The sequence below is a fragment of the Notechis scutatus genome, chromosome 2, assembly GCF_049901735.1.
Source record: "Notechis scutatus isolate UNSWTSFEM ecotype Mainland chromosome 2, rNotScu1.2, whole genome shotgun sequence".
NCBI lineage: Eukaryota > Metazoa > Chordata > Lepidosauria > Squamata > Elapidae > Notechis > Notechis scutatus.
This window is the reverse complement of record NC_142010.1, coordinates 166,256,374-166,282,257: the sequence shown is the minus strand read 5'-3', so window position 1 is coordinate 166,282,257 and position 25,884 is coordinate 166,256,374. Positions and strand designations below refer to the sequence as shown.

The 25,884-nt window shown below is 41.4% G+C and overlaps 1 protein-coding gene across 1 annotated transcript in view; it reads left to right on the top strand.

The window, feature by feature from the left end:
• Nucleotides 1-1,378: 1,378 nt before the first annotated feature.
• MAN1A2 (mannosidase alpha class 1A member 2) overlaps nucleotides 1,379-25,884 on the top strand; it is a 55,973-nt gene continuing 31,467 nt past the window's right edge. The window contains exons 1-3 of the mRNA XM_026675408.2: nucleotides 1,379-2,203; nucleotides 13,653-13,908; nucleotides 21,657-21,753. Of these exons, the coding sequence (XP_026531193.1) occupies nucleotides 1,893-2,203; nucleotides 13,653-13,908; nucleotides 21,657-21,753 (664 nt within the window). The 5' untranslated portion in view covers nucleotides 1,379-1,892. The remainder of the gene's footprint in view (nucleotides 2,204-13,652; nucleotides 13,909-21,656; nucleotides 21,754-25,884) is intronic.

Sequence of the window (25,884 nt, the reverse complement as noted above, 5' to 3'; positions counted from 1 at the left end):
AGAAAACTCCTTCCTACAAAACACACCTCAAATTGCAATAAACATTTTACAACCTTAATCCAGAATGCAGCGGCTGCCCACGGAATTTTCACATGCCCCTGATCTGCATGTAGTCACATTGCTGGTGGAGCAGGCTAATGTCTAAAAAAGCTATTATATTCCTGGGTTTTTTTGTTGCAGTGCTTCCTAATCTTTTTACGTCATACCCAGAAACGTTTATCAGTTCTTTCTTACTGTATTGAAATATCCCTGTTGTGACTGAGTAAAGGGTCATGTGTCCTTACTCAAAGGGGAAACCACCCCCCACTTTTTATTCAATTTTGAATTATTTTACCCAGATTTGGAAAATTCTGATCTATAGCTTTCGCTTATAAACTCTCATTTTCTTCCAGGAGGAAAAACAAAAACAAAAATAGGAAAAACGAAAAAAAGTTTTTACAAAATAGCTGTAATGGAGATGTTGGTAGAAATATCCTTCTGGGTTCAGTTCCAAGGGGAGAAAAAGACACTGGAAGCATGGGGGCTATTTGGAAAGATGGTTTAAATGGTAGACAGGACCACATGGCTCAAAGTTCCAAAGAAGGAAGGGTCACATGCTTCAAGATGAAGGAAAAGAGAAAAAAGGGCTGGTCAAAATGCTGAGAGACCCTTATATACCCTCTGTTGGGCCCTAACTTAGTTTCCTGTTCCTGTGCAAGAAATGTATCCCATTGGCTGTCAGACTCCCAGGGGCGGGGGTCTTAGCTAACTTTGTAGGCTTTCCTGAGTTCCAGGCTTGGTTGAGCCTTGCTGGAAGATGATGCACTAGAAGGGCTCTTGAGCAATTGCTGTAGTTTCACCTGGAGATCTTTGTTATGTAAAGTATTCTAGCCCAGGCCTTAATGGGCCACCCATTAACAAAGGTGGGGGTGAGCTTCTGCTTCTGATGTGAGTTTCTGCTTTTGAGTTTCTACTCTTTTTAGAGGAAATATTCTGCCTTTTTAATATTTCCTAGGATATTTCACTTTTCTAGGAGAGAGTTGGGTGCTAACTTCCTATAGAGAAATGGCTACACAGGCATCTCAAGCAACGGACTTGAAACGTTGGAAACGGTAGACTTGCTCATGCAATTATGAACAAAGTCCTCACCCTGCAGTCTTAGAACAAGACGAGACGTTTTCAACGAAAGGAAGCATATTGTATTTCAGCGCGCAGTAGCCCTCGGCCGCTAAGGACGGCCAGCTCCCCCTTTTCACGTGGGGGGGGCGCGCGAGAGCGAGACAACCCGCCGCCGAGTTCGACGTTGCAACTCCACGGACGTGGGCGTGAGCGAGGAAGCACTTTCCGTTTTCCGGTCGCGCGCAGCCGCAAAGGCGGCTTGACTCTCGCGCAGGATGCCAGAGCGAGTCGTCGCCCGGCCGAGGGTTTAAGCCGCGGCGTGGAAGAGCTTGTGTGTCACCTCTACCTGGCCGGAGGAACCAGGCTCCGGCGCCGAATTCCGTCCCGCTAGTCCCCGCCGCGATACCGGCTGACCCCGGGGGGCCGTGTCGTGCGGGGCAGAAGGGCATGAGACCGAGTCTGTCCCTGGGCTAGCTGGGCGTGCGGTGGCGGTGATTGAATGAGTCTGTTCCCCTCCCACCGCCACCTCCGCGCCGCTCTGGGCCTCCCTGAAGCCCCGGTTCCCAGCCAGCCTCTTCATCCGCTGCCGCCCGCGCCGCCTTTGCTGGCTCTGGATGAGCGCGGCCGGGCCGGATCGATCCCAGGCCTCTGGGATTCGGGGGTCTGCCGGAAGCCGCTGTGATGCCGGCTTCCCCGCGTGGGTCCGGGCTGCCTTGGTGAGGACGGGTAGCCGCTCCCGGGTGTGAGCCAGCAGTGTCATCTTCGCTGCCGCCGCCGCCCGCCTTCGCGGCGCGATGACGACCCCGGCTCTGCTGCCTCTTTCTGGGCGCCGGATCCCGCCTCGCAACTTGGGTCCGTCGTCGTCCTTCCCCCATCACAGGGCTACCTTGAGACTGTCCGAGAAGTTCATCCTGCTGCTGATTCTCAGTGCCTTCATCACGCTGTGTTTTGGCGCCTTCTTCTTTTTGCCGGACTCCTCGAAACACAAACGGTTCGACTTGGGCTTGGAAGACGTCTTGATTCCTCACGTGGATACCAGCGACGGTGGGAAAAACGCGGGTGGCTTCTTGATCCACGGGCAGGGCCACGACCAGCACAGACACAGGTAACTCTGTCGCCTTCGGTTTCTGGGGTGCCATCTATTTCTGGGAAATACAGTGCCTGTCTGTATTGAAATGCAATGTTTTCCTGAAGAATCGTGGAATGCTAATGGGTTTCTGTGTTGGCCAGAAGGGTTGTCCAGAAAAAGCAGCCTTCTATGTGTTGTCATAGACTTGATGTTTGAAATATTGCAGTTTTATCCCATTTTCTCTAGCAGTGACTCTTTTTCAAGGTAAGTCACAAATGTGGCATCCTACAAACTGAACACTGCCATCCAAGGACTGCAATACAGGAAAAATCCACAAAAGAGAAGACAAATGCCTTTTTTCTGAACCATGTCTGAGAGTCCTGGAGTATAAAAGCTTTAGAGATAGTGGTACAGTAGTCTGATCTCTTTGCTAATTTGACATGTGGCGATAAAGTATTGGCGAAATCTTGTTATATCTGGAATGTAGTCAGGTTTTTGAACAAAGAGCTGAGTCAGTTCTAAAATAAGTAATAAAGATATCAACAAATGTGCCGGCAATATGTAAATAATTAACCTGCCTTTCATATAAATTCAAAACCAGTTATAAGCAGGCTTGTAACATATTAAGAATCTAGCAAATGGAGTTGGGAAGTTTTTAAATGCCCAAACTTTTAAAATGCAACAGAATGAAAGACTGACAAAAACCAACGAGCAATATAATCAGTGAGATAATAAACTCTGAACTTAGATTGTTTATACTTTATCAGTTTCTCTTTTTTAAAAATGTATGAAATAGTAAAAACAATTCAGCTTATTTCAAGAAAAAAAAGTAAAATACTAGACCTAATTCAGATATTATTGAATTTCTGTAGCTCAGTATACTTATTTAATACAAATTATAACAAAATTTGAAAAGGATCACACTCAATTTTATTCAACATTAGATGACTTTACATTAGAAACTGACTTTACAAATCTAGCCTTAGATAATATAGAGTGTTATTATGTATTAAGTATTACATGTAAAGCACCTGAACTCTCCAAAAATGAATGTATTTTTGTTTGTAGTTGCTTCTTCCTTTTGTCAAAGAGCTCAAGGAGGCATATGTACCATTCCCTCCTCAATTTTTTCAACAACCTCCCTATGAAGGAATTTGAGCTGTCAGAAAATGATTGGCCCAAAGTGAGCTTCTGAAGATGAGAATGAATTTGAATCAAGTCCAAGCCCAATACATTTACAGTTGCATCGACACTATTGCAGGGGTGTCAAACTAGATTTCATTGAGGGCTGCATCAGAGTTGTGTTTGACTTCAGGGGCCGAGGTGGGCATGGCCAGCTCAACGTCACTTGTGTCAGGGGCACCTGTAGTGGCCCGAGCACTCTGCCAGTGAAAATAGGCTCTCGAGCTCTGTTTTCATCTGCGATGGCCTCCTGCAACCTTCCGCCAGTGAAAATGGAGCTTGGGAGGGCCGCCCACTGGCAGAGGCACCACAGACCAGTCCTTTGCTGTTTCCAGGGCAGCCCCACAGGCCAGATCTAAGCATCCCACAGGCTGAATCTGGCCCCTGGGCCTTGAATTTGACACCCCTGCTCTATTGGAACCTTAATACTAAAAGAACTGGTTGAGGTTGTCAGCAACAGAGATGATAGGCAGCAATTCTTTCTCTTTCTTTCTCCACTTATTCTGCTCTGAAAAGATAAGGAATAGTTTGAAATGTAGGAATAGAAATGATTTGGAAATGTAAATGACCATGAAACTTTTTCTCCCAATTCCACTGTCAGAGAGCTGGAGGGACAACAGTTGGATGCAGCCCTGTTTTCTAAAGATTTGAATATATAGACATGCTATTTTTTTTAATCTAATAGTTATGTTTGTAGGAAAAAACGTTGGAAAATGTATTATCTCGTGTTCATAGAATTTTCTTGTCTGCAATATTTTCCTGGTTCATTTCATTGAACAAAAAAGTGGAAGTCTGTGTGTGTATATATATTTAAGAATGTTGATTATAACAATAAATTCTAATACAAAATAAAGAGAGTGGAAAGGAGTAAAAAATGCAAGGAAAAAGTAAGAAACAAGTAAGAATATAATTAAGAAGTATGTAAAGAAGTTATTTCTAACCTTCATCACAACAAGTATAAACAAATTTAGTAACCTTTCCTCTCTAAAATTACAGACATTTATTTCTTCATCTCTTATCTATAAAACAGATCCAGGTGTCAACCTTCCCAGGCAGACCAGACTAATATTTTATTGTAAAGCTGGCATACAGTAACAGAATCTTTCAAATTTGCCAGTACAAATCTGCTGTCTCTTTTACATTCTGAGAAGTTAGGGAGGATTCCTTCCCACTCTCTCTGCCCAGTTGTGGTATATACTTTCTCCTATTTGATTGTTCCTTAGGCAGCATTTGTCCCAAGGCTTTCTTACGTACCATTACTTAGGTCACTGTCTTGGTTTGTCATTTGTGTTGCCCTTTTATTAAAACTGTAGCCAGTTAGTTCCTTTTGTATATCTAAGGAAACATTCTTTTCTGTCAGTTTCTTGGCCTATAAAGTGGATTCTATAAATCCACTTTTGGTACCATGTCTACATTGTCAGATACATTATGTTCTTCAATAACATCTTTTGGATATAATCTGTCCATAGAAATAAACGTCATTACTGACGTTGTTGATATTGTGGTTACTATGTTCGAATTCTGTTCTTCAAAAGTCTCCTTTAGTATTTTTGTTGTGACAGTGTTTTGTTCTGTCTTGCAGCCTTTCTCTATCTAAAATCTTTGTCCCCTCTAGTGTCCACTTTTTGAAATAGTGAAATTATTTATGTTTCTTGTAAAAACCAAAACAGGATTCATTCCCGTTAGGAGTTGGTTGCATTTTATAATTAATTCCAAAATAATCTGGACCCTTAGTTCATTTATAATTTTCTAAGATCGAAATCATATAGTTTTTTGCTGTTTATTTCAGATTCTTTAAAATCTGAAGTTTTCAATTAAAATTTTCTTTCATTCAGCACTGAAGACAGGCTCACTTCAATTTTAAAGTAACATTCCAAAGTTGTCTAATGGATTACAAGTAAATGGTGATTTTCGAAAGTGAGTAGAAAATGAAGTTTGCACTTCTAAAAGTCTCTGACGGTTGCAAGCAAGATGGCTAATCATATTGTCTCCAGGTGCTGAAACTCATGGAAAACCAGGCTTCTACAGTCTCTTAAATAGCAGCTGTCTGGTGCACATGTGGGCAATCTCCCATCCCTCCTTTGTCTAGAGAGGTTCCAAGGAACTAGTTTACTGACTGTTTCCTTGATCTTTGCCAAGGTTGTCAGAGCTGCTTTCACTGATCTCGGTCTAATATTCAAACAAATATTTTGTATGCACAATTCAGTTCTCATGCTCCTTATTTACTCTTTTTTGTATATGTTTCTGATTACCTTCTAAGAGGATAATATTTATTGGAATTATTTCCAGATATTGGCTTATGTTAGCCATATTTTCTAAAGAAGAGATGGACATTCTTTTTGTTCTGCAGACGTCCTGCTTTCAAAACTCTTTTCCTGACCATTGAGTACTATGGGGGGGGGGAGGGCTTGACAGTAATCAGTAGGCTTTGTTATGGATTGCCCACCTTTTCTCTAAAAATGTATAATTTATGATTTAGACAAAATAAACCTTAAAAAAATAAAAGTAGAGATGAATTCTGAATATTTTCACATAATTAATCTCTGTATCCATAAATTATGTAATACAATGTAAATGTATAATTTAATTATTATTTCAGTTTTTCTCTACAAAATTTTATTAAATATATTTTAAATAGGCATCTTTAAATATTTGTGAGCTTTCATAAAACATCTTTCAATCTGGATTATTAAAATTTTCTGGAAAACTACACTGAAATTTTAAGTATTTTTTTTACAGGCAGCCATGATAAACCTAAGCAATAAACATTCTCTTCTATTGGAGCCAGGATTAAGTTAGGATCCTAAAAATGGTAATGTCTGGCTGGTCTATGACTGCAATAAATTGAATCAAATTGATAACTTCTTATAAGTGATTTGAGAAATCCCAGTGTAATTTTATTAAATAATTTTCTGCTTAGTTTAAGTACAAACCTATAACGAATATTTTAAAAAAGGCTCTTGGGTCATGTGAATTGTAGGTATATGTAGGAAGGGCAGTAGGAGCCCAGCTTATTTCACAGAGATGTTTCGTATAGAGGAAGCATACCTCCTTGAGCTCCTAAAATGAAAAGTGAGTTACAAATCAAATACTACAAAGATGTAATGTCATTGCTCAAATGCCATGATTTATATACTTGGATTGCATAGAATGCAAATATGTAAGTTAGATGATGTAAGTTAGATGATGTCACGGATATGCTGTTATTTTGGCTTCTTTCTCAAACACAATATTTAGATTTTAATTAAAATTGATTTTATTGATTTTAATTAAAATAAAATGTAATCTTATAAAAAAACTAAAACTGCTATCTGAAGTAGGGGACTTCAGCTGAAAAGCAGACTTATCTAGCATATATAAGATTTCTCACTGCACCTTTTGCCTTCATGTTTAAGCTGATCATTTGGAATATATGAAAGTCACTTTTCTCTAGTTAAGGTGAACCAATATCAAGCTCATTTTCTCCACTCTTATTTTAAGGATGCTCCAGTTAATGACATAGATAAGATAGGCAGTATTGTATTAAAATTTAAAAGCCTCTCTGGGTTTAGGCAATATGTTTTAATTACTTGCTGGAGCTGAACAAATCTGTTGCTTTAATTACCTTTGCAATTTGACTTGTTGAAACCTGAAACTGTGACATTGTTTTCTCATCCTGTTTTTTCTTCAATCTGATAACTTTGTTCAGATATATTAGGAAATTAAAAATATATTTGATTGCTGAACCTAAAAAAGCTGTAAAAGATTCTCTTGAGTCCAGAGTACTGGCACAAGGTGTATGTATATTTCAGCTTAATAAACCAAGATACATTATGTCTAAGTTGATTCCTTTAGAACTTGCATAGTTACAGTACTTTTTGATGAATGAGTAAGTTATAATAAGCTCATGTGCCACCCACTGAAAATAGATGAGTATGAACTTGCATTTTTAGTTAATGAAGATTGTATGCTTCCATGCTTAACTTGATTGCCCTCTGAGGATAAAAGCAATATTTGGCTTGAAGAAAAGTAATGCTCCTTCTTATTTATAATATTAAATTGATGTACCTAAGTTCTAGAGGTTTGTATTATTTTACAAGAAAATTACCTGAAGGTAATGTTAAGAGCTGTATATGCGGTTCTAACACTCTGTGCCCTTTGAAAACTATTGGGCAATACTTCCGATCCCATGCAGATGCAAGCACCATTCTGCTATTCATTAAAGCAGATTAATTTTTTCAGTTCTGTCAGAATCTGAAAATAAAGACAATGCTGTTTTAAGAATAGCATTATTTGTAATGACTGAATTACTTAATGTATACTCTTTCAAGTTTATTTGGAATCCTGAAAAAGTGGGGTTACAGTGGTCTAATGTAGATAGATATTATAGTCATTGACAAGCTAACATAAAAACAGCAAAGCACATGGGATAAATGGTAGAGCAATAAGATAGTACATACTTTGGTGTCAGATGATTAAACTTTGCCAAATTTTTACAAATTATAAGATAAAATTTTGCAACATTGAAGGAAGGATGTATGTCTGTTGGGAAATTAGTCTCTTGAAACAATACTGTAAGTGATACCTTTGACATGTACACTTACATGTTCAAAGTATTCAATAAAATTAATTTTATAATAGCCCTCAAACACCTGAGAGAGAAAGAGAGAATGAGAATTAAAGAGTTGGAAGGGATCTTGGAGATTTTCTAGTCAGTGGTGGTATTCAAATTTTTCTACTAACGGTTCTGTGGGCGTGGCTTAATTTATGGGTGTGGCTTGGTGGTCATGTGACTGTGTGGGTGTGGCTTAGTCACATGACCAGATTGGCATGGGTTTGTGGCCATGTGACTGGGTGGGCATGTCTTTGTGGCCATGTGGGTGGGCGTGGCCAGGTGACCAGCAAACCAAATACAAGTAGTCCTCGCTTAATGGCCGGTTGCTTAGCAAGTGTTCTAATTTATTACTGATCTCCCCAGAGATACTTGACCTGTTTTGAAGTTTTTACAGACACACACACACACACACCTAACCCTGCTATTCTATGATTCTGTAAGGATCTCCTGCTGGAGGAGGGAGTTGGACTAGATGACCTCCGAGATCCCTTGCAGACCAGCCCTAGATTGCTGTGTGCTTCAAGGGGTCTTCTGAAGCCAGGGTTTGTGTCCTTCCTTCCTCTCCTTTTTTTTTTCTCTCTCTCCATCCTTCCTTCAATGTATTTATCTACCCATCCATATATCTCATTCATGGTCTCCCTCCCTCCCTCCCTCTCCCTCTCTCTTTTTCTTTTTCTTTCTTTGTCCCTTCCTTCCATCTCTCCCTTTCTTTATCTCTCCCTTTTCTTCCTTCGCTTCCTTTCTCTTTTTTCTTTCTTTTTTTCTCTTTCTTTTCTTTCTTGTCTCTCTCCCTTCCTCTCTCATTCCCTCCTTATCTCTTTCTCTCTCTCTCTCTCTCTCTCTCTCTCTCTCTCTCTCTCTCTCTCTCTGGGTCTCTTCTTCACCACCTCTACGGGGTGGCTTCAGCCCCGAATCCGGGCGGCTTGGGGCACTCCATAAGATGAAAAAAGCAAGATACCTGTGTTCTTAGCAGTTAGTGTACCATCAAAAGCAATTTTAGTACAAACCAGATATCTAAGGACAACTAAGTAGTCTATGGAGAAATACTGTAGTCTGAGGAAGGATGTGTTTTCTTTTATTTCTAGATTCTAGTTCAAGGCTATTTTTATAAAGTATCTTTGATACTATCAATTACTAAAGTATAGTAGAGCTGTGTTCACTTAAAATATACTTCAGAAATGCTTCAAATTTTAAATGAGCAGAAGTGGAGCCTCTCTGCTATTCAATAAAATATCATTCCACTTTTAGTACATGTGCTGCCCTAAATAATAACAAAATAATAACAATAACAAAGTAATAACAAAATTCTCAGGGCATTTAGATTTTCTTGTACTAAAAGCTTGTTTATCATATTTGATGGTAAACAAAATTAGAATAGATGTAATTTATTTAAATCTATATTTAAGTAGGTTCAAAGGTATATTTAGAAATTACTTTATGGAATATTTGCAAATATTTCAAAAAGTAAAAATGTAGGAACAATGTATTTCCTTTTGATTTAATCTATTCATTAGAGCTAGCTAATCTTTATGAAACAGTGTCTTTTTAGAAATGGAAATTTTCCACTAAAAATATAAAAGATGAAAAGCTTATTCAAGTTGAGCTGAACTCCTAATGACTACAAGGATACATAAATGCAGTTTTCTTGGCAACAGTATAAATATGGTTTGCTATTACCTTTTCCAAGATAGTTTTGATTTCTCAATCTAATATAGGGGTCTGGAATCCTTGGTACAAAATATTACAACTTGTAAATGAAAGTTGATGTAGAAATATGAGCCCTGTGTTGCACATGCTTTGTTGTTTATCAGTACGTTTCAAGAGTAGCTCAAAGTGCTGGCTTTAATGTATAAGCTCGGCTCATAGGTATTTTTCTGTCTTTATATAGAATTAACCTATCTAGTACATGCTCCCCAATAAAATATGTTGCTGGTCTTGCACTTCTGAGACAATTAAAAAAAACAGAGTGTTTATAGTTTTCAGCTCGTTTCTATTTTATTTAGAAATCATTTCACTGAAATCAAATTAGTAAAAGTAAGGTGAAAATTAAACATCTTCGAACAGCATTTGTAGGACAAAGAATGGGCCCTGTCTGACATTATATTATTGTATGGGTTTTATATAATACTTTGATTGAAATTAACTGCCAGAGGTCAGTGTAGATTGCAATGATACACTGAATACATAAATAAACAGGGATTTTACAATGAAAAAATTTCCATCTTATAATAAGGGACACTAAAATATAGCTGCAACACTGGATATGTATATATGATTGAATTATTTCAGAAAATGTTGACAAAAGCCATTGCTTTGTATTAGTGAAAATGTTGTAAAAGGTAAGTTTAATATTATTTCAAGATAAAAAACTAAAGCTGATCAAATATTAAAAAATAATCTTTATAAAAAATCTGCTTTCTGATTAATAAGCCATTTTAATTTTGTTTACAACTATTTCTTAATAATGTTAAAATTTAAATATAAGTTCTGATATTAAAAATGTTACCTTCACCAAAAAAACCAAAATTATGTTTCTCAAATGTTTAGAGTGAGACTTAATGTCAATACATTTGAAATATTTCTATTTTGTGTAGTCATCATATCTCTCAGCCACTTTGAAGGAGAAATCATTACATCTTTGGCTTGGCGCCTTGCTGGAATCCTGCCATCAAAGGCTAGTGGGGAGGGGGCACGGGAAGAACAAATGGGCAATAGGTATGGGGATGTGATGGGAAAATGGGATGGGGAATGACAACTGATGAAAACCAGGAAAGCATAGTAACAGTTTGTGCCAGCGCTCAGGGACATGTATCCTACGATTGGAATAAGGACTATCCCAAACATCTCGGCATTTATCAAAACACCTAGTTGGTTGCAAATGAACTGGTCATGGGAGGGGTGGGATGAGAGAAAACCTTTGTAACATTTCCATGCAAGAAATTTAGTTCTAACCTAACTTTACTACAGCCAGCATCCTTTAGTAAAAGAACCTATTACTTCACCCAAATGAAGTTGAGGGTCTTCTTTCTTAAAGGACCGGACTAGGGGAGGTTTGTCATTAGGCTAGAGCCGCAGTCATGGTCATCTCTACTGTGGGGACGATGAACACAATGTCAGCTCAAGGTAGCAACCAGGAGGAGGGAGAAGCCTGGGGAGAAGGTATCATCCCTCTGAATGGCTGGGAGAGGCAGAAGCCTGTAACAACAGCCGAGGCCCTGGTCTCTTAGGGTGAGAAAAAAGAACAATGGGAATAGGGAGTGATTTTCAACTGCGGGAACAGCGGCTATTGCTGGAGGGAGCCGCGATTGGAGTTTGAGGAAAAAATGGCCATAGAGGAACTGGACCAAGAGGGGTGCATGCTGGAACAAGCCATAGGGTTCCTGAGGGAAGCTTTAGCAACCTCAAAAGGTGGAAAGCCCTGACTTGAGGAGCACAGCTGGCTGCCCAAATGGCACAGCCCCAGCGGGGAATGGTGCAGCTGTACCCACGGCCACAAGCAAACTCATAAAATTAACTCATAACACACCATGCATGTAAATATTGAATTTTTTATTTAAAAAAGAGCAACTTTTACCCAAAAGCAGGCAGGCAGATTGAGTTGCTCACAGTATCACAGATTCATTCAGTGATCTATCTGCCATTGGCTAGCTCAGTCTGTCACATAAAATTTGCTTGCAAACTCACAAAATTAAGTCACAAGACACCATGTATGTAAATATTGATTTTTTTTTAATTAAAAAAGAGCAACTTTTACCCAAAATCAGGCAAAGCAGGCAGGCAGATTGAGTTGCTCACAGAATCATTCAGTGATCTATCTGCCATCGGCTATCTGTCACATAAAATTTGCTTGCAGTGAGACTGCACTGAATAATAGAAGCTTCAGTTCTAAGGGAGGTTTGCTCTGTTTAAAAGCATAGCTGAAGATCTAAAGACTAGCTAGAAAGCACGAAATCCAACCACTTCCTGCTTTCTAGCTAATCTAAATCTCCTGGCACAGCAGAACAGCTGATGGTCAGAAAAAGGAAAAATAGCAATTTAGCAGGCAAGTTTACCAAGTAAGGAGTAAGTGGGCGGGGAGGGTTCCCGCGGGCCATGTGGGCGGCACAGCCTTGTGTTTCTGTGCAGCCTGGATTAATTGCTTTGGGGGGGGGTGAGATTTCTCTGCAGCCCACCAAAATTTTCTCGCGGCCCACCAGTGGCAACTGCTGCTCCAGAGCATAGCTCCTCACATTATCCTGAAATGAATGGAGGTTGTGAATGTATGAATGGGATCCTGGAGCAGTGTTTAGGTGTTACATTAATTATCAACAAGACAACTGGCCGGACCTGAGGTTGTCTACAACTATTCAGTACACAGTAACATTGGATTCATTCCCTTTAATGTTTCCATACAGGAAATTTAGTTCTAGTCCACATCATGGACTTCAAGCCATCATGAACATAATTACTGTCTGGTACAGGGCAGGTAGAGACTCCAATGGATAATTAAAGCTGCAGAAAAAAAATGAAACCATCTGCCTTCTATAGAAGACTTATATATTGTGCAAGTCAGAAGGAGGGTTGAGTATCTGTAGACCTCTCACAACCTGGGCATCAACTCTTTCAACTCCTTTTCTCGGAACTGCTACAGAGCATTCTATGCTGAAACAACTAAACACAGGGACTGATTTTTTTCTCATGCCATCACTCTATTGAACACCTACTTCTCTCGGTGCTACATAATGTCTATTTATATTAACCCACATAGTCGGCTGTAGTAATATTTATGCATCTCATTATCTTTTTTTACTTCCCCTTTTATTGGTACTACTACTGCTACTACTACTACTGATCATCACACAGTCAGCCAGATGTTCAGACTGGGTTTGGCATTTTTCTCTTCCTATTGAGCCCTGGGATAGGAAGATCTGAATGTTTGATGGTGTTACAGATATCGTTGCAGGATGGAAGCTGTTCCCATTAAAGCTTCCTTTTGAATTTGTCAATGCCAATGGTGTTCAAATGGTGCTCCACTTGTTTGGGGATTGCACCCAAGGTGCCTATTACTATTGGTACTACCCTTGCTTGCCTTTGCCACAGTTTTTCTATTTGTAGGTCTTTGTATTTTGTTTCCTTCTCCAGTTCTTTCTCTTCTCTTCTGTCTCCAGGGATTGCCACATCCACTATCCAGACTTTTTTTTAAAACTGATTTCTGACAAAGAGCAGAAATAACAGAACAATGATGCTAACATGGGAACCAGATCTTACACCAAACTCATATTTTTTTACTTTGCCTTCACGTGTGCGTCAAATCACAGGCACCAAACATAAGACTAGACGTTCCTTCAAGTGTTTTTATCTAATGTGATGTTTGCAAGCATATAGGGTAGTTGCACAATCTACTGCTAATTTTTAAAATGAAATGAAATTCTTGACTATGTAAAAAAGGTTTTAAATATTCAATATTTTTTACAACTTTTTGTTATAATTTATTTGATGTAATTTCGTTAAATCCTCCAATACCAGTAGATTAATAGTTACCTAGCAGGTTATCTTCATGCTTAGGATACTTAATATTGATTCATAATAGATTTAAGTATCCTAAAATAGATTCTTGGATAATAACAGACTAAATCCAGAATTTAGTAGTGTGTTTTGTTCACAACATTTTTCAAAAACAAAATTTGAATTACCTTTAAAAATTAGTCTTATTATTGTTTTTATATTTAGGGAAGAAGAAGAACGTTTGAGAAATAAAATTCGCGCAGATCATGAAAAAGCACTAGAGGAAGCAAAAGAAAAACTGAAGAAGTCAAGAGATGAGATCCAAGCAGAAATTCAGACAGAGAAAAACAACATTCTAAAAAGTTTGAAAAGCAAAAGTAGCAATCCTCTGCCACCAGTCCCTGTGCCAAATCTTGTAGGAATAAACAGTGCAGATCCAGTGGATCCAGATATACGAGAAAAAAGAGATAAAATTAAAGAGGTAATGAGTTATGCCAATGGTTGTTACTTCTTTTATTGATGTGAGAAGTGTTTCTATGAAGCTCTTGGAGACCTTACTGTAAGTGAGGCTAAATGATATGGCTTTTGGAATTTTTGCTATCTAAATGCTACCAGTTTTGCAATTTAATTAATTAATTAATGTAACTTCCTACTTAGTACGTGACTCAGCAATGAGCATGCAACTCAGGATGTGAATGATTTTAAATAAATAGGTTTCTGCAGGGCTTTTTTGTGGGGGGTGGGTGGGTTTCAAGTTAGTCTTGACTTCTGGTAAGTGCCTGAACAGGTTTCCTGCAGTTTATTGGCAGCATTGTTTGGCAATAATTTGTATAGATTATTTTGTGTAAGTTAAATGTAATCATGCCAGTACTTAAGCTAAAGTTTAATAAGGTAGCTACCAAACTTTTCTTATAATCATCACAGAGAATATTGCCCAGTTGTTGTGCACTTTGAGGTGATGTGAATTGGAATCCTGGGCTCCTGAAGAATATTCTGAAGAAATGTACAGAACAGATGGTGAATGCAGGTAGTCCTTGAGATAGGACTGATCACTTAATGGCAGTTTGAAGTTATGACAGATGCACCTCCCCCAGACTACATAGTAGCCTGTTTCAAAGTTATGGTTGCTGCAGTACCCCTATAGTTATTTGCTCTTACAACCAACTGCAGGGATGTTGCAGTGTCCCCCTGCCTTTTTCTCACACTGCCTCTCTCCCTCCATTCCGAGTTTCCCTATCCACCCCAGAATCTCACAGCTCTTGGCCCTGATCCCCACACCCATCACCCATTACCCATTGCTCACACTGTGAAGATCTCCAGATCTAACGTTGCAGAAGAAGGGCAGGCGACGCGTCCCTAGGCCACATAGTGGTGACCTGGAAATGACCACCCAATTTCCCCCATCCGCTTGTGGGTGGGAATAAAATGGTGATCACAAGACAAACTACCCCATTTTGCTACCTTAACAAGGCTGCAAAGTGCTGCAGAACACTGTGCAAACCACATTAAGTCAGCAAAATGGAGTGGTTTGTCCTGCAGCCACATAGTGTGATTCCAGAAGCGGCAACAATGCTAGAATAAAATTTGGCCACTGGAAACATTGGCGACTGCTGCTGGAATCATGCTATGCAACTGAGAGACAAAACAACCCATACTGCTTTGTAAATAGGGTGATATTATGAATGATACAAACATACACACACACACACACACACTACATATGCACTATAATCATTATGAATATATTGATAGTGGTGAATATTGCCATGTTCCTGTTCAGTAGGGAGCATCTCCATTTATTAGCTAGGAGTCCTTCCATGCAGAGAATCTGGATCTGATCTAGATTTAAACTATTACAATTTGAAATACATTAACATTTTCAGACTTTTAAGCACTATTTTGGGTTTATTTTATTGTATTAATTTGTTAGCTACTGCAATCACCAAAGCAACTCTAGGTACCATGAAAAGATATGAAAAAGTTTAAAAGACATAGACAACAATGAGAACATATAAAGTGAAGAGAATTTTCTCCCATGAGCAGTTCAGAGCATCCAGAAGTGGGAGGTGCTTCAGTCTCTTCTGGAAAGGCTGGGCTTAAAACCCGGGACGCTCTTCCTCCTCCATGGGACACCTCCTCAGCGTCCCCCAGTTTTAGCTCAGCCTTCGTAAGAGGTTGTGCACTCCCTGACTGGAACGGTTTTCTGATTCAGGTTTGCTCTTGGGTTATTTCAGTTTTTAAAACTCTTCCCCATTTAATTTGGCTTTTTCAGGCTGTTCCCTCTATTAGGTTACCTCGATAAGTTCAAAAACAAACAAAAAACAGTTTCTTTGTAAATAACGGAGCCTACCACTCCGCAGGCAGCTTGAGGCTACTGCCTCAGGCAATTATCTTATCTAACTTTCCGGTCGCTTTCTCTGCGATCGGAGCGGAGCGCTCGCAGCCGTGGCTCACTTTCCCTTGCCGTTTCGCCTGACAGCAGCATTTAAATCGCAAGTTAGAGCCTCAGCAGCAGCGGCTCATTAGACGGCTCAGACGTTAGCAACTGATTCTGCTTCCCGCCTTTTTCAACGACTGGCTCAACTTCGCGCCTAATTGTCACAGGCGCCATTCCTCGCTGGTTTCCCTTTCTGGGGACAGAAGCAGTACCTTTCCACTTTGTTCTCCCTGGGTTTAGCTCTCCCTTGTCTGACTAACGTTGGAAAAGCAGGCTAGTCATTAAACAGACATTTCTTTGCAATTGCCTTTGGATCATTTCTTCGGACTGAAACTGCAAGTGCCATTTAAATTGCGGGACGTTTGGTTTTGACAGGAAAGGATTCACCTCAGAGCCTGTATAGCTGTTTTCCCTTGTTGGGGACCAGGGATCCAGAGTTTTTTCTCGCTTGGAGCACTTGGGGGTTTCCCTTGTTGGGGACCCTTAGATCCTGTTACCATATACACAGTTATACATATAAATATAGGCATAGGTCAGGGGAAGGCATCACCCCAAAGTACAAATATTAACAACAATAATAATCATCACCATAATTTAAATTTAAAAAAAAAAAAGAAAATTTAAAATTAAAGTCAGAAGCAAGACAGTCAGTCATCCACAATGGAAGGTGACAACGCTTTCCGCTCCAAGTCAAATAAGTCCCGAGATAAGCCAGTGGGCCCCAAAAAGGCCTCTAAGGCGGCAGATAAGGATGCCCATAGACGGCACCTAGCTTTGGAAAGGCAACTGCAGAAACGAGCCAGGGAGGCAGACAAGATGGCTATGACACAACTATCTGATCAGAACCCAAACCCATTGATGGGGCCCTTGGACTTATCTACCCAGCCCAGGCAGGCTGTTTCTGGACAACCTCCCATAGGCACATCTCCTCCAATGAGCACTGCCCAGCCAATCCCAGAGGCAACCTTCATCCCTACGGTCGCCGGCCTAAGACAGGAGGAGGGATTACCTGAGACTATCCCCATCGAAATGAGGCAATGGATGGAGATGGCGATTCAAAGGGGCATTGCGACTGGAGTTCAGCAATCCATCAGGACCAGACACTTCTCGGCCATTTCGGATGCAGGATCCCTGTCCGCCTGATCCTTTGCGCATATCGGACAACATCAATCTCAGGTATTCCCCAATATTCCCAACATACGAGCCCAGGGTCTTCGGGAGGAGGTGGACTTTAAGGATCAGGATGTTCCCATGGAGGTGGGGTGTCAATCCATCAGATGGACTTGGGGTTGTCAGAGGCTGACCCGCTAGAACAGGGAATGTCGGACGACGAAGGCCTCATTCCGGACCAACCTTTTTCTGGCCTTTTTCGCCCACACCTCTGTAAATCCTTATTGTTCAAGGCAAAGAACACTGCTAAACTAGGCACATCAAACCCTCATCCATTGTCAACAGGGTCTCTGGACGACTCTAAGGATCTAATATTCTCACAACCGGTTAATGAGGCGGAAACTATTCCTGTCCCCAGTATGTTTGCTGAATTAGTACAAAATCAATGGGCATCAGCAGCATCATACCCAGCCCCAACAGGGTACGATAAACGATATTATAATTTGGCACCAGAGTTTTCAAATTTTCTCAAAACGCCAGAGGTGGATGAGCCCATTGTGGCACTGGCCTCTTCTTCAACCTTTCCCAATGAGGCCGAGGAAGCCCTGAGACCGGAAGAAAAGAGCAGAGTTGGCACTCCGTAGGGCACACGTTTCTGACGCCTGGGCCATTAGGGCTGCTACAGCCGTGTCCTTTTTTACACGGTCCTCCCTCCGATGGCTCTTCCATTTGAGGGATATATTGCCGCCGTCAAATGTCAGAGCCCACCAGGACATAGCTAAAATTATTGCAACAGCAGAATTCTCCGCCGACGCCACATTTAATGCAGTCAAATTCTCGTCTAGGGCCATAGCATCTCACGTATCAGCACAGAGACTGCTATGGCTCAGGCATTGGCAGGCGGATACCAAGCATAAATGCAAGTTGGCATCAGCCCCAATATCGGGGGATAAATTACTTGGCAGTGTCTTGGAGCCCCTCCTTATAGAGAATAGAAACAAGAAAAAAGTGCTTCCCCCTCTTTTTCGGAGATCTGAAAACAGAATGCCCCAGTCGCTTCGAAGGGGTTCCTTTCGGCCCTACTATCAAGGCCCATACGTTCCCAGATCTCAGAGAACGTCAGGCTACAGGCCCAGTTTTAGACAGGATAGGTCTGAATTTTCCGATAGAGGTCAACGGGGAGGCCAAAACAGATGAAACCCCAGAGGCACTGGAGGCTGATTTTTTTGTCGCCCCAAGTGAGTCCTTGACAGCAGCTCCCATTGGAGGGCGCCTAAAATTGTTTGCTGATCAATGGGACAGCTCCACCTCTGATGCGTGGGTCAGGGACACTATTAGGTTTGGTTTGGTGCTAAAGTTTCAATCCTCCCCCCCGAACTTTTTAATTAGGAGCCCTAGGTCCACGGACCCCATTAAGAGGTCGTTGATGCAGGAGGCTATCAATCATCTTCTGCATATTCGGGCCATTAGAGAGGTCCCATCTGAACAGCGGGGTCAAGGCTGTTACTCTCTATTGTTTGTGGTCCCAAAGAGTTCCGGGGGCTGGAGGGCAATTCTGGACCTCAAAGGTCTGAACAGATCATTGGTTTATCGAAAATTCAAGATGACTACTCTCCAGTCCATTCTGCTCAGCATTAGAGAGAACGATGTCCTGACCTCTATAGATCTCACAGAGGCCTATCTACATATACCAATTAGACCTGCTCACTACAAATATCTTAGATTTTGCTATTGTGATCGGCACTATGAATATATCGCCTTACCATTCGGTCTGGCTTTGGCCCCCAGGACTTTTACCAAAGTCCTCGCGGCTTTGGCTGCCTCACTCAGGATCAAATCTATTCGCTTACAATGTTATCTGGATGATATTTTAATTTTGTCCTCTTCCAGACACCAAGCAAAATTGGATACCAAGATTACTCTGGAGACCCTTCAGGGTCATGGCTTTTCCATAAATTGGGTTAAAAGCCATTTGATCCCCTCAACTAGGTTAGTTCATTTAGGGGCAGTGATAGATACCGTGGAGGGCAAGGTCTTTCTCTCTCAGGACAGGTTAAACAGTATTTCATCTTTGGCCAGAGAGATCAGAGCCTTAAAGAGGGTTTCCCTGGCAGTGCTGTCTCAACTGTTAGGGAAACTGATTTCTTGTATTTCCATTGTGTCTTGGGCTCGATTCCATTCTAGAGAGCTGCAATGGTTCCTACTACCTTTCCAGCGATCTGGAAAAGCCACTTCTAACGTCCGGATAAAGGTATCGCACAATGTTCTCCGATCGCTCCACTGGTGGTCGGACAAAACAATAAACAAGGGGTGTCCTTTCAAGGAACCTTACAGGGCAACGATCACAACCGATGCCAGCCTGGTAGGATGGGGAGCTCACTTCCAATCCCACACTGCGCAGGGAATTTGGACTATCTCCGAACAATCACAAAGCATCAACCTGTTGGAGCTGCGAGCAGTTCACCTGGCCTTACGCAGTTTCCTACCCCTTTTCCAATCACGCCACATTCTGGTCTTGACAGACAATATCACAACCAAGGCCCACGTAAACAGACAAGGGGGTACCCATTCCAAACTTCTGATGCTGGAGATGGCCAAGTTGTTCAGGTGGGCCGAGGCCAATCTGTCTTTGCTCAAGGCAGAACACATAGCAGGGGCCTTAAACACACAAGCGGACTGGCTCAGCAGGGCCACGATAGATCAAGCAGAGTGGTGCCTACACCCGTCTGTCTTCCTGGAAGCAGTGCAGAGGTTTGGGCAACTGATGATCGATCTATTTGCTTCTCCTCTCAACACCCAATTGCCTCGGTATATTTCAAGGTACCTGACTCAAGGGGCGGAGGCCGTCAATGCCCTACGATGTCAGTGGCCTCCCGGATTTCTACATGTGTTTCCTCCACTCCCGGTAATACCCAGGTTGATCCAGAAGTTATTGGAGGAATGAGCGCAATTGATATTGGTCGCCCCTTACTGGCCCAGGCGAACGTGGTTTGCAGATTTACAGGACCTGTCGAGGGAACAGCCTTGGAAAATTCCACCATCGAAGGTTTCCCTCTCCCAAGGGCTGGTACTTCACCCGGACCCACAATGGCTCAGTCTAGCCATATGGAGGTTGAGCGGAGCCATTTAAGGGCCCAACAGATTTCAGAGGATGCTATTGCCACCATTCAAGCATCCAGACGGTTCTCAACAAATTGTATATACGACACCACGTGGTCCGCCTTCTGTTGCTGGTGCCAGAGGTCTAAGATCGACTCAACTGCCCCATCAATAGGACAATTATTGGACTTTTTACAGGAGGGGTTGGCCAAGGGCCTATCTCCAAATACTTTACGCAGACAGATGGCGGCTTTAGCCTCGGTGATAGCCTGGGGTGACCTCCGTTCCATAGCGCACCATCCACATGTCCGCAGCTTCCTTTAAGGGTGCTGCAAACTTACGACATCCTGTAATTCACCGCTATCCCACCTGGGACCTCAACAAGGTATTAACCGCACTTACAACTGGCCCATTCGAGCCTTTAAGAACCACTAGTCTTAAATTCCTGACATATAAGGTGGCCTTCCTAATTGCAATCACATCAGCTAGGAGAATTTCCAAATTGGCGGCATTGTCAATGAGAAAGGACCTGTGCGTGTTTCATGCGGACAGGGTGATTCTCCGATTGGATCCATCGTTCACTCCTAAAGTAAATTCAGCCTTCCACAGAGTGCAGGAGTTGGTCCTTCCAAATTTTTGTCCGAAACCATCTCATAGACTGGAGCATCAATGGCATCGACTTGACGTTCGAAGGGCCTTAAGCATCTATCTAGACCGCACGGTGGCATTTCGAAAATCTGAGGCTCTATTCCTATCCTCCAATCCATCCACTTTAGGGCAAAAGGTGTCGTCGACCATCGGTAGATGGTTGAGAGTCACCATAGCTAAAAGTTACGAATGCTAGTCCATCTCAGTTCCTCAAGGCATTACATCCCACTCAACAAGGAGTGCGGCAACATCAGCAACATGGGCCACACGGGCTCCCATAGACGAAATTTGCAGAGCGGCAACTTGGGCTTCACCATCGCCCTTTGTCAGAAATTATAAAATTGATGTCTATGCCTCAGCAGACACTTCATTTGGCAGAAGAGTCCTGCAGAGGGTCCATAGAGTTTAAGGAGTGGATTTCGATCCAGATGGAGTCCCTCCCTAAGGACAGGCCAAGCTTTGGTATGTCTCACTTCTGGATGCTCTGAACAGCTCATGGGAGAAAGGGCGTTGGTACTTACCTGATACGCCCGTTCTCTGTGAGCTGTGAAGAGCATCCAGCCCCACCCATTTCCTTCCGTCTGGTGGGGTTCCGTTCCAGTCAGGGATCTAGATTAGGTTATGAGTCCCGGACTTTGGCACTCAGTCTTCGCAAAACTGGGGGACGCTGAGGAGGTGTCCCGTGGAGGAGGAGGAGCGTCCCGGAGTTTTAAGCCCGGCCTTTTCAGAAGAGACTGAAGCACCTCCCACTTCTGGATGCTTTTCACAGCTCACAGAGAACGGGCGTATCAGGTAAGTACCAACGCCCTATTTCAAGGATTAATAGAAAATCTATGCATATAAGATGGATGTGTAAAAATATTTTTTGTTGAAACATCAATAGGCCATAGTGACATGCTACATGCTAACATTTATATTTTCTTTCTTTTTTGTAGATGATGAAACATGCCTGGGATAATTATCGGCAGTATGGATGGGGGCATAATGAACTGAAGCCTATTGCTAGGAAAGGACATTCCACAAACATATTTGGTAGGTTATTTATATTGAAAATTCTACATTACTTTCTCTCTTTTTATATTATTGTATCATCAATGATGTATTTTACTATGTGATTGACCAGCAGAAATTAAGGTAGAACTGTAGAATCTATAGAAAGGCACAGAATGGAATAGAAATAATATTAAGAACCAGTTTGGTTAAGGCACCAGACTAGAAAGCAGGAGATTGTAAGTTTTAAGTTCCACCTTAGCCATGAAAGCCAGCTGGGTGATTTTGAGTAGCAGTAAAAATAATAAAGGCAGGATTGAAATAAATAAAAATTAAGACTTTATGCAAGATAATATGATTAAGTATTAGTTAACCCACAAGAATATTGGATTAATTGGCTTAATACAGGTAGTCCTCGACTTAGAACAGTTCATTTAGTGATGTTAAAAGTTACAACGGCACTGAAAGAAGTGACTGATGATGGTTTTTCACACTTACAACTGTTGCAGTGTCTCCATGGTCATGTGATCAAAATTCAGATGCTTGGCAGCTGACTCATATTTATGACAGTTGCAATGTCCCGGGGCCTTGTGATCACCCTTTGTAACCTTCTGACAAAGCAAAGCCAGATTTGCTTAACAATTGAGTCACTAATTTAACAACTGCAGTGATTCACTTCACAGCTGTGACAAGAAAGGTTGTAAAATGGGGGCAAATTCACTTAACAAATGTCTCACTTAGCAACAGACATTTTGGGCTCAATTGTGGTCGTAAGTCGATGACGACCTATAAAAGATATTAAAATGTCCTTTTATTATAAAATTTATATTAACACAGCAGAAAATGAGTTGATTTTCTATAATCATTTATAAGAAACAATAGGACAGGGATGGTAGGGACATTGGTGCACTTATGCATGCCCCCTACAGGCCTCTTAGGAAAGGGGTGCGGTCAATAGTAGACAGTCTAAGGTTAAAGTTTTTGGGGTTTGGGGAAGAAACCACAGAGTCAGGTAGAGTATTCCAGACATTGACCACTCTGTTACTGAAGGCGTATTTCCTGCATTCAAGTTTGGTGAGGTTTACCTTGAACTTGTATCTGTTGTGTGCTCTTGTATTGTTATGGTTGAAGCTGACAGGTAGGACATTGCAATATATAATTTTATGTACTATACTTAGATCAGACAGAAGGTGACGTAGTTCTAGGTTTTCTAGGTCTAACATTTTAAGTCTGGTGGCATAAGGTATTCTGCAACGAGTAGAGAGGAGTGGAGAACTCTCCTTGTGAAATATTTCTGGACTTTCTCAACTGTATTAATATCAGATATGTAATGCGGGTTCCAGACTGATGAGCTGTATTCAAGTATTGGTCTAGCAAATGTTTTGTATGCTCTAGTTAGTAGTGTGATATTACCAGAGAAAAAGCTACGTAGGATTAGGTTAACAACTCTTAATGCCTTTTTGGCTATGTAGTTACAGTGGGCTCTAGCACTTAAATCATTTGAGATGAGTACTCCAAGGTCCTTGACAAAGTTTGGATCTTCAACAAGGTCTTGACTACTTAGCTTGTATTTTATTTTCTGATTTTTTTTGCCAATATGTACGAGAGTATTTATTTGTTGAAATTTGAAGTTGCCATTTGTTTGACCATTCTGATACATAGTTGAGGTCTTTTTGAAGGGTAGCAGTATTGTCTGTGGTGTTGAATAGCTTTACATCATCAGCGAAGAGAACGCAGTTGCTCTTAATATGATCACAGAGGTCATTTATGTAGAGTATGAAGAGAATTGGTCCTAGAACACTGCCTTGGGGGACACCACTGTTGACAGGTACAGAATTTGATAGGACGCTCCCAATTTTGATCATTTGTTGTCTGTTTGACAGGAATGCTTCTATCCAGTAATGCAGGTGTCCAGAGATACCATAAAATTTTAGTTTTAGGAGTAGTTTGTCGTGTACCACTGAATCAAAGGCTTTACAGAAGTCTATGTAGATTGCGTCTATTGCTTTGCCCTGATCGAGTTGTGTAGTCCATATGTTTTTGCAGTGTAAGAGTTGCAGATTACAGGATAGTTTTTTTCTGAAACCAAATTGTTTATTAGAGAGTAGGTTGTTTGTCTCTAAGTGGAGGATAATGGATTGGTTAATAATTGATTCCATGACTTTACAGGTGACGCAGCATAAAGAGATTGGTCTGTAATTTTCAACTAGGCTGGGGTCTCCCTTTTTGAAGATGGGGATGACCGTGGCTTGTGACCATAGTTTTGGCAAGGAGCTGGTCCTGAAAGATTTTTCAAAGATTATGCTTACAGGTTCGGCTATGGCAGTGGATAGCTTTTTTAAGAAGTAGGCACATATTCCATCCGGTCCAATAGATAGAGATGGTTTTAGATTGTGTAGTGCTTTTTCAACATTGTCTTCTGTAAAATCAATATGTATTAGATCATTGTAGTTGTCTGTGGTTCGACTAGGAAATACTGGGCATTATCAAATACTGGGCTGTTTACAAATACTGAGCCAAAGAATGTGTTAAAGAGGTTGGCTTTAATAGTGTGGTCGTTTCAGTCTTTACCATTAGGTCCTTTCAGGGGTGGGATGGACCTTGAGCCTTTTAGTTTGTTGTTCACAAAATTGTAGAAAACGCGGGTGGAATTGGTGCGTAGGTTTTCCTCTTCTTTAATGTGATAAATTGGTGCATTCAATCTTTATCTGGAGTATATTTCTTGGAGTATCTATCTCTTGGAGTATATTTGGAAAGTGTTGCTATTCTGTTTCCCAAAAATAAGACCCATCCCAAAAATAAGTCATACCCTGATTTTTTGGGGTGGGCCTAATATAAGCCCTACCCCAAAAATAAGCCTGAGGAAATGGGTGTGGCCAGCAGAAGAGGTGGTGAGTGCGTAGAGACTGATGGTATCTGACAACAGCTGCAGCCCGGCAGTCCTGCGCAAATAACTCAGAGCAGGGAGGCAGAGGTGAGGAACAGAGACAGGCAATCTGGACCTGCTGCGTGGCTGCCTGGCTCATGGGAGGCTTGTGCGGAGGCACCGACAGCAGGTGGAGGCAGAGGCATGGTTAGAGGTAGGCAATCCCGATGCACAACGTGTGCGCCTGCCCTGGCACAGCTGTAGGCAAGCTGGGGGGCAGAGTGGGCAGTGCATTGGGATCACCTGACTCCCCACCCCGTGCCTCTGCTTCTCCCTGGGAGGGAGATTGGACACTTTGCTTGCTTGCAAATGGGGCGCTTTTAAATGGAGCTAATCGCTTCATTTCAAAGCATCTCATTTGCAAGCAGGCGAAGCTTCCAGTCTCCATCATTTCTCCGTCCAGGCAAAAAGTGTTTGGTCACCTATGGGGTGCCCCCGTAGGCACCCAAACACTTTTCACCCAGAGGGAGATGAAGCTTCATCCGCTTGCAAATGGGGCGCTTTGAAAAGGAGCTAATTGCTCCGTTTCAAAGTGATCCATCTGCAAGTAGACAAAACTTCTAGTCTCCGTCATTTTGCCATCCAGGCAAAAAGTATGTCTACCCTGGGAAGCCCTGTAAGCCGTTGTGGGTGCAGGCAAGCAGATGGTGGGGGGGAGTGGGCAGATCCAGTCTTATTTTCAGGGAAACACGGTAGTGCTAAATGTGGTAGTTGGATTGGGTTTTGATGCAGGCAGATTTTGTGAATTTTATAGCTTTGTGAACTACACTTGAATAAAAAAAATGGCTTTGAGTTTGCTGTGAGGCCAAGTTCATATGTGTTTAAATAAGCTATCTGGTTAAAGGTGAAGATATGTGAAACTTGCTATCACTTTGAATCTGCTTTAGAAGGCTTGAATGCTAAAAGGTTAAATTGATGGAGATACATAGCATTTTATTTATGCTAGCATCTTGGCTTTGGAATCCCCTTTCTGAAGAAATAAGATTTAACTCATCTTTGCTATTTTTTTTAGATTGGCAATAAAATCTGTTTTACATATGTTGGGTTTTGATGGATTTTAAATGGCTTTGTCCTGGTTGCTTTAAAGTTTATTTGTTCTGGTTAATTTTAAATTGTTTTATGAGTTTGATCATTGCTTTCAGTTGTTTTGAGTGAAGAGATAATTTATATTTGAATAAATAGCGGAACAATCTGTCAAACTGATTAATAATTTAAAAAATATAAAAAAGTATTTTCTCAGATGGCTG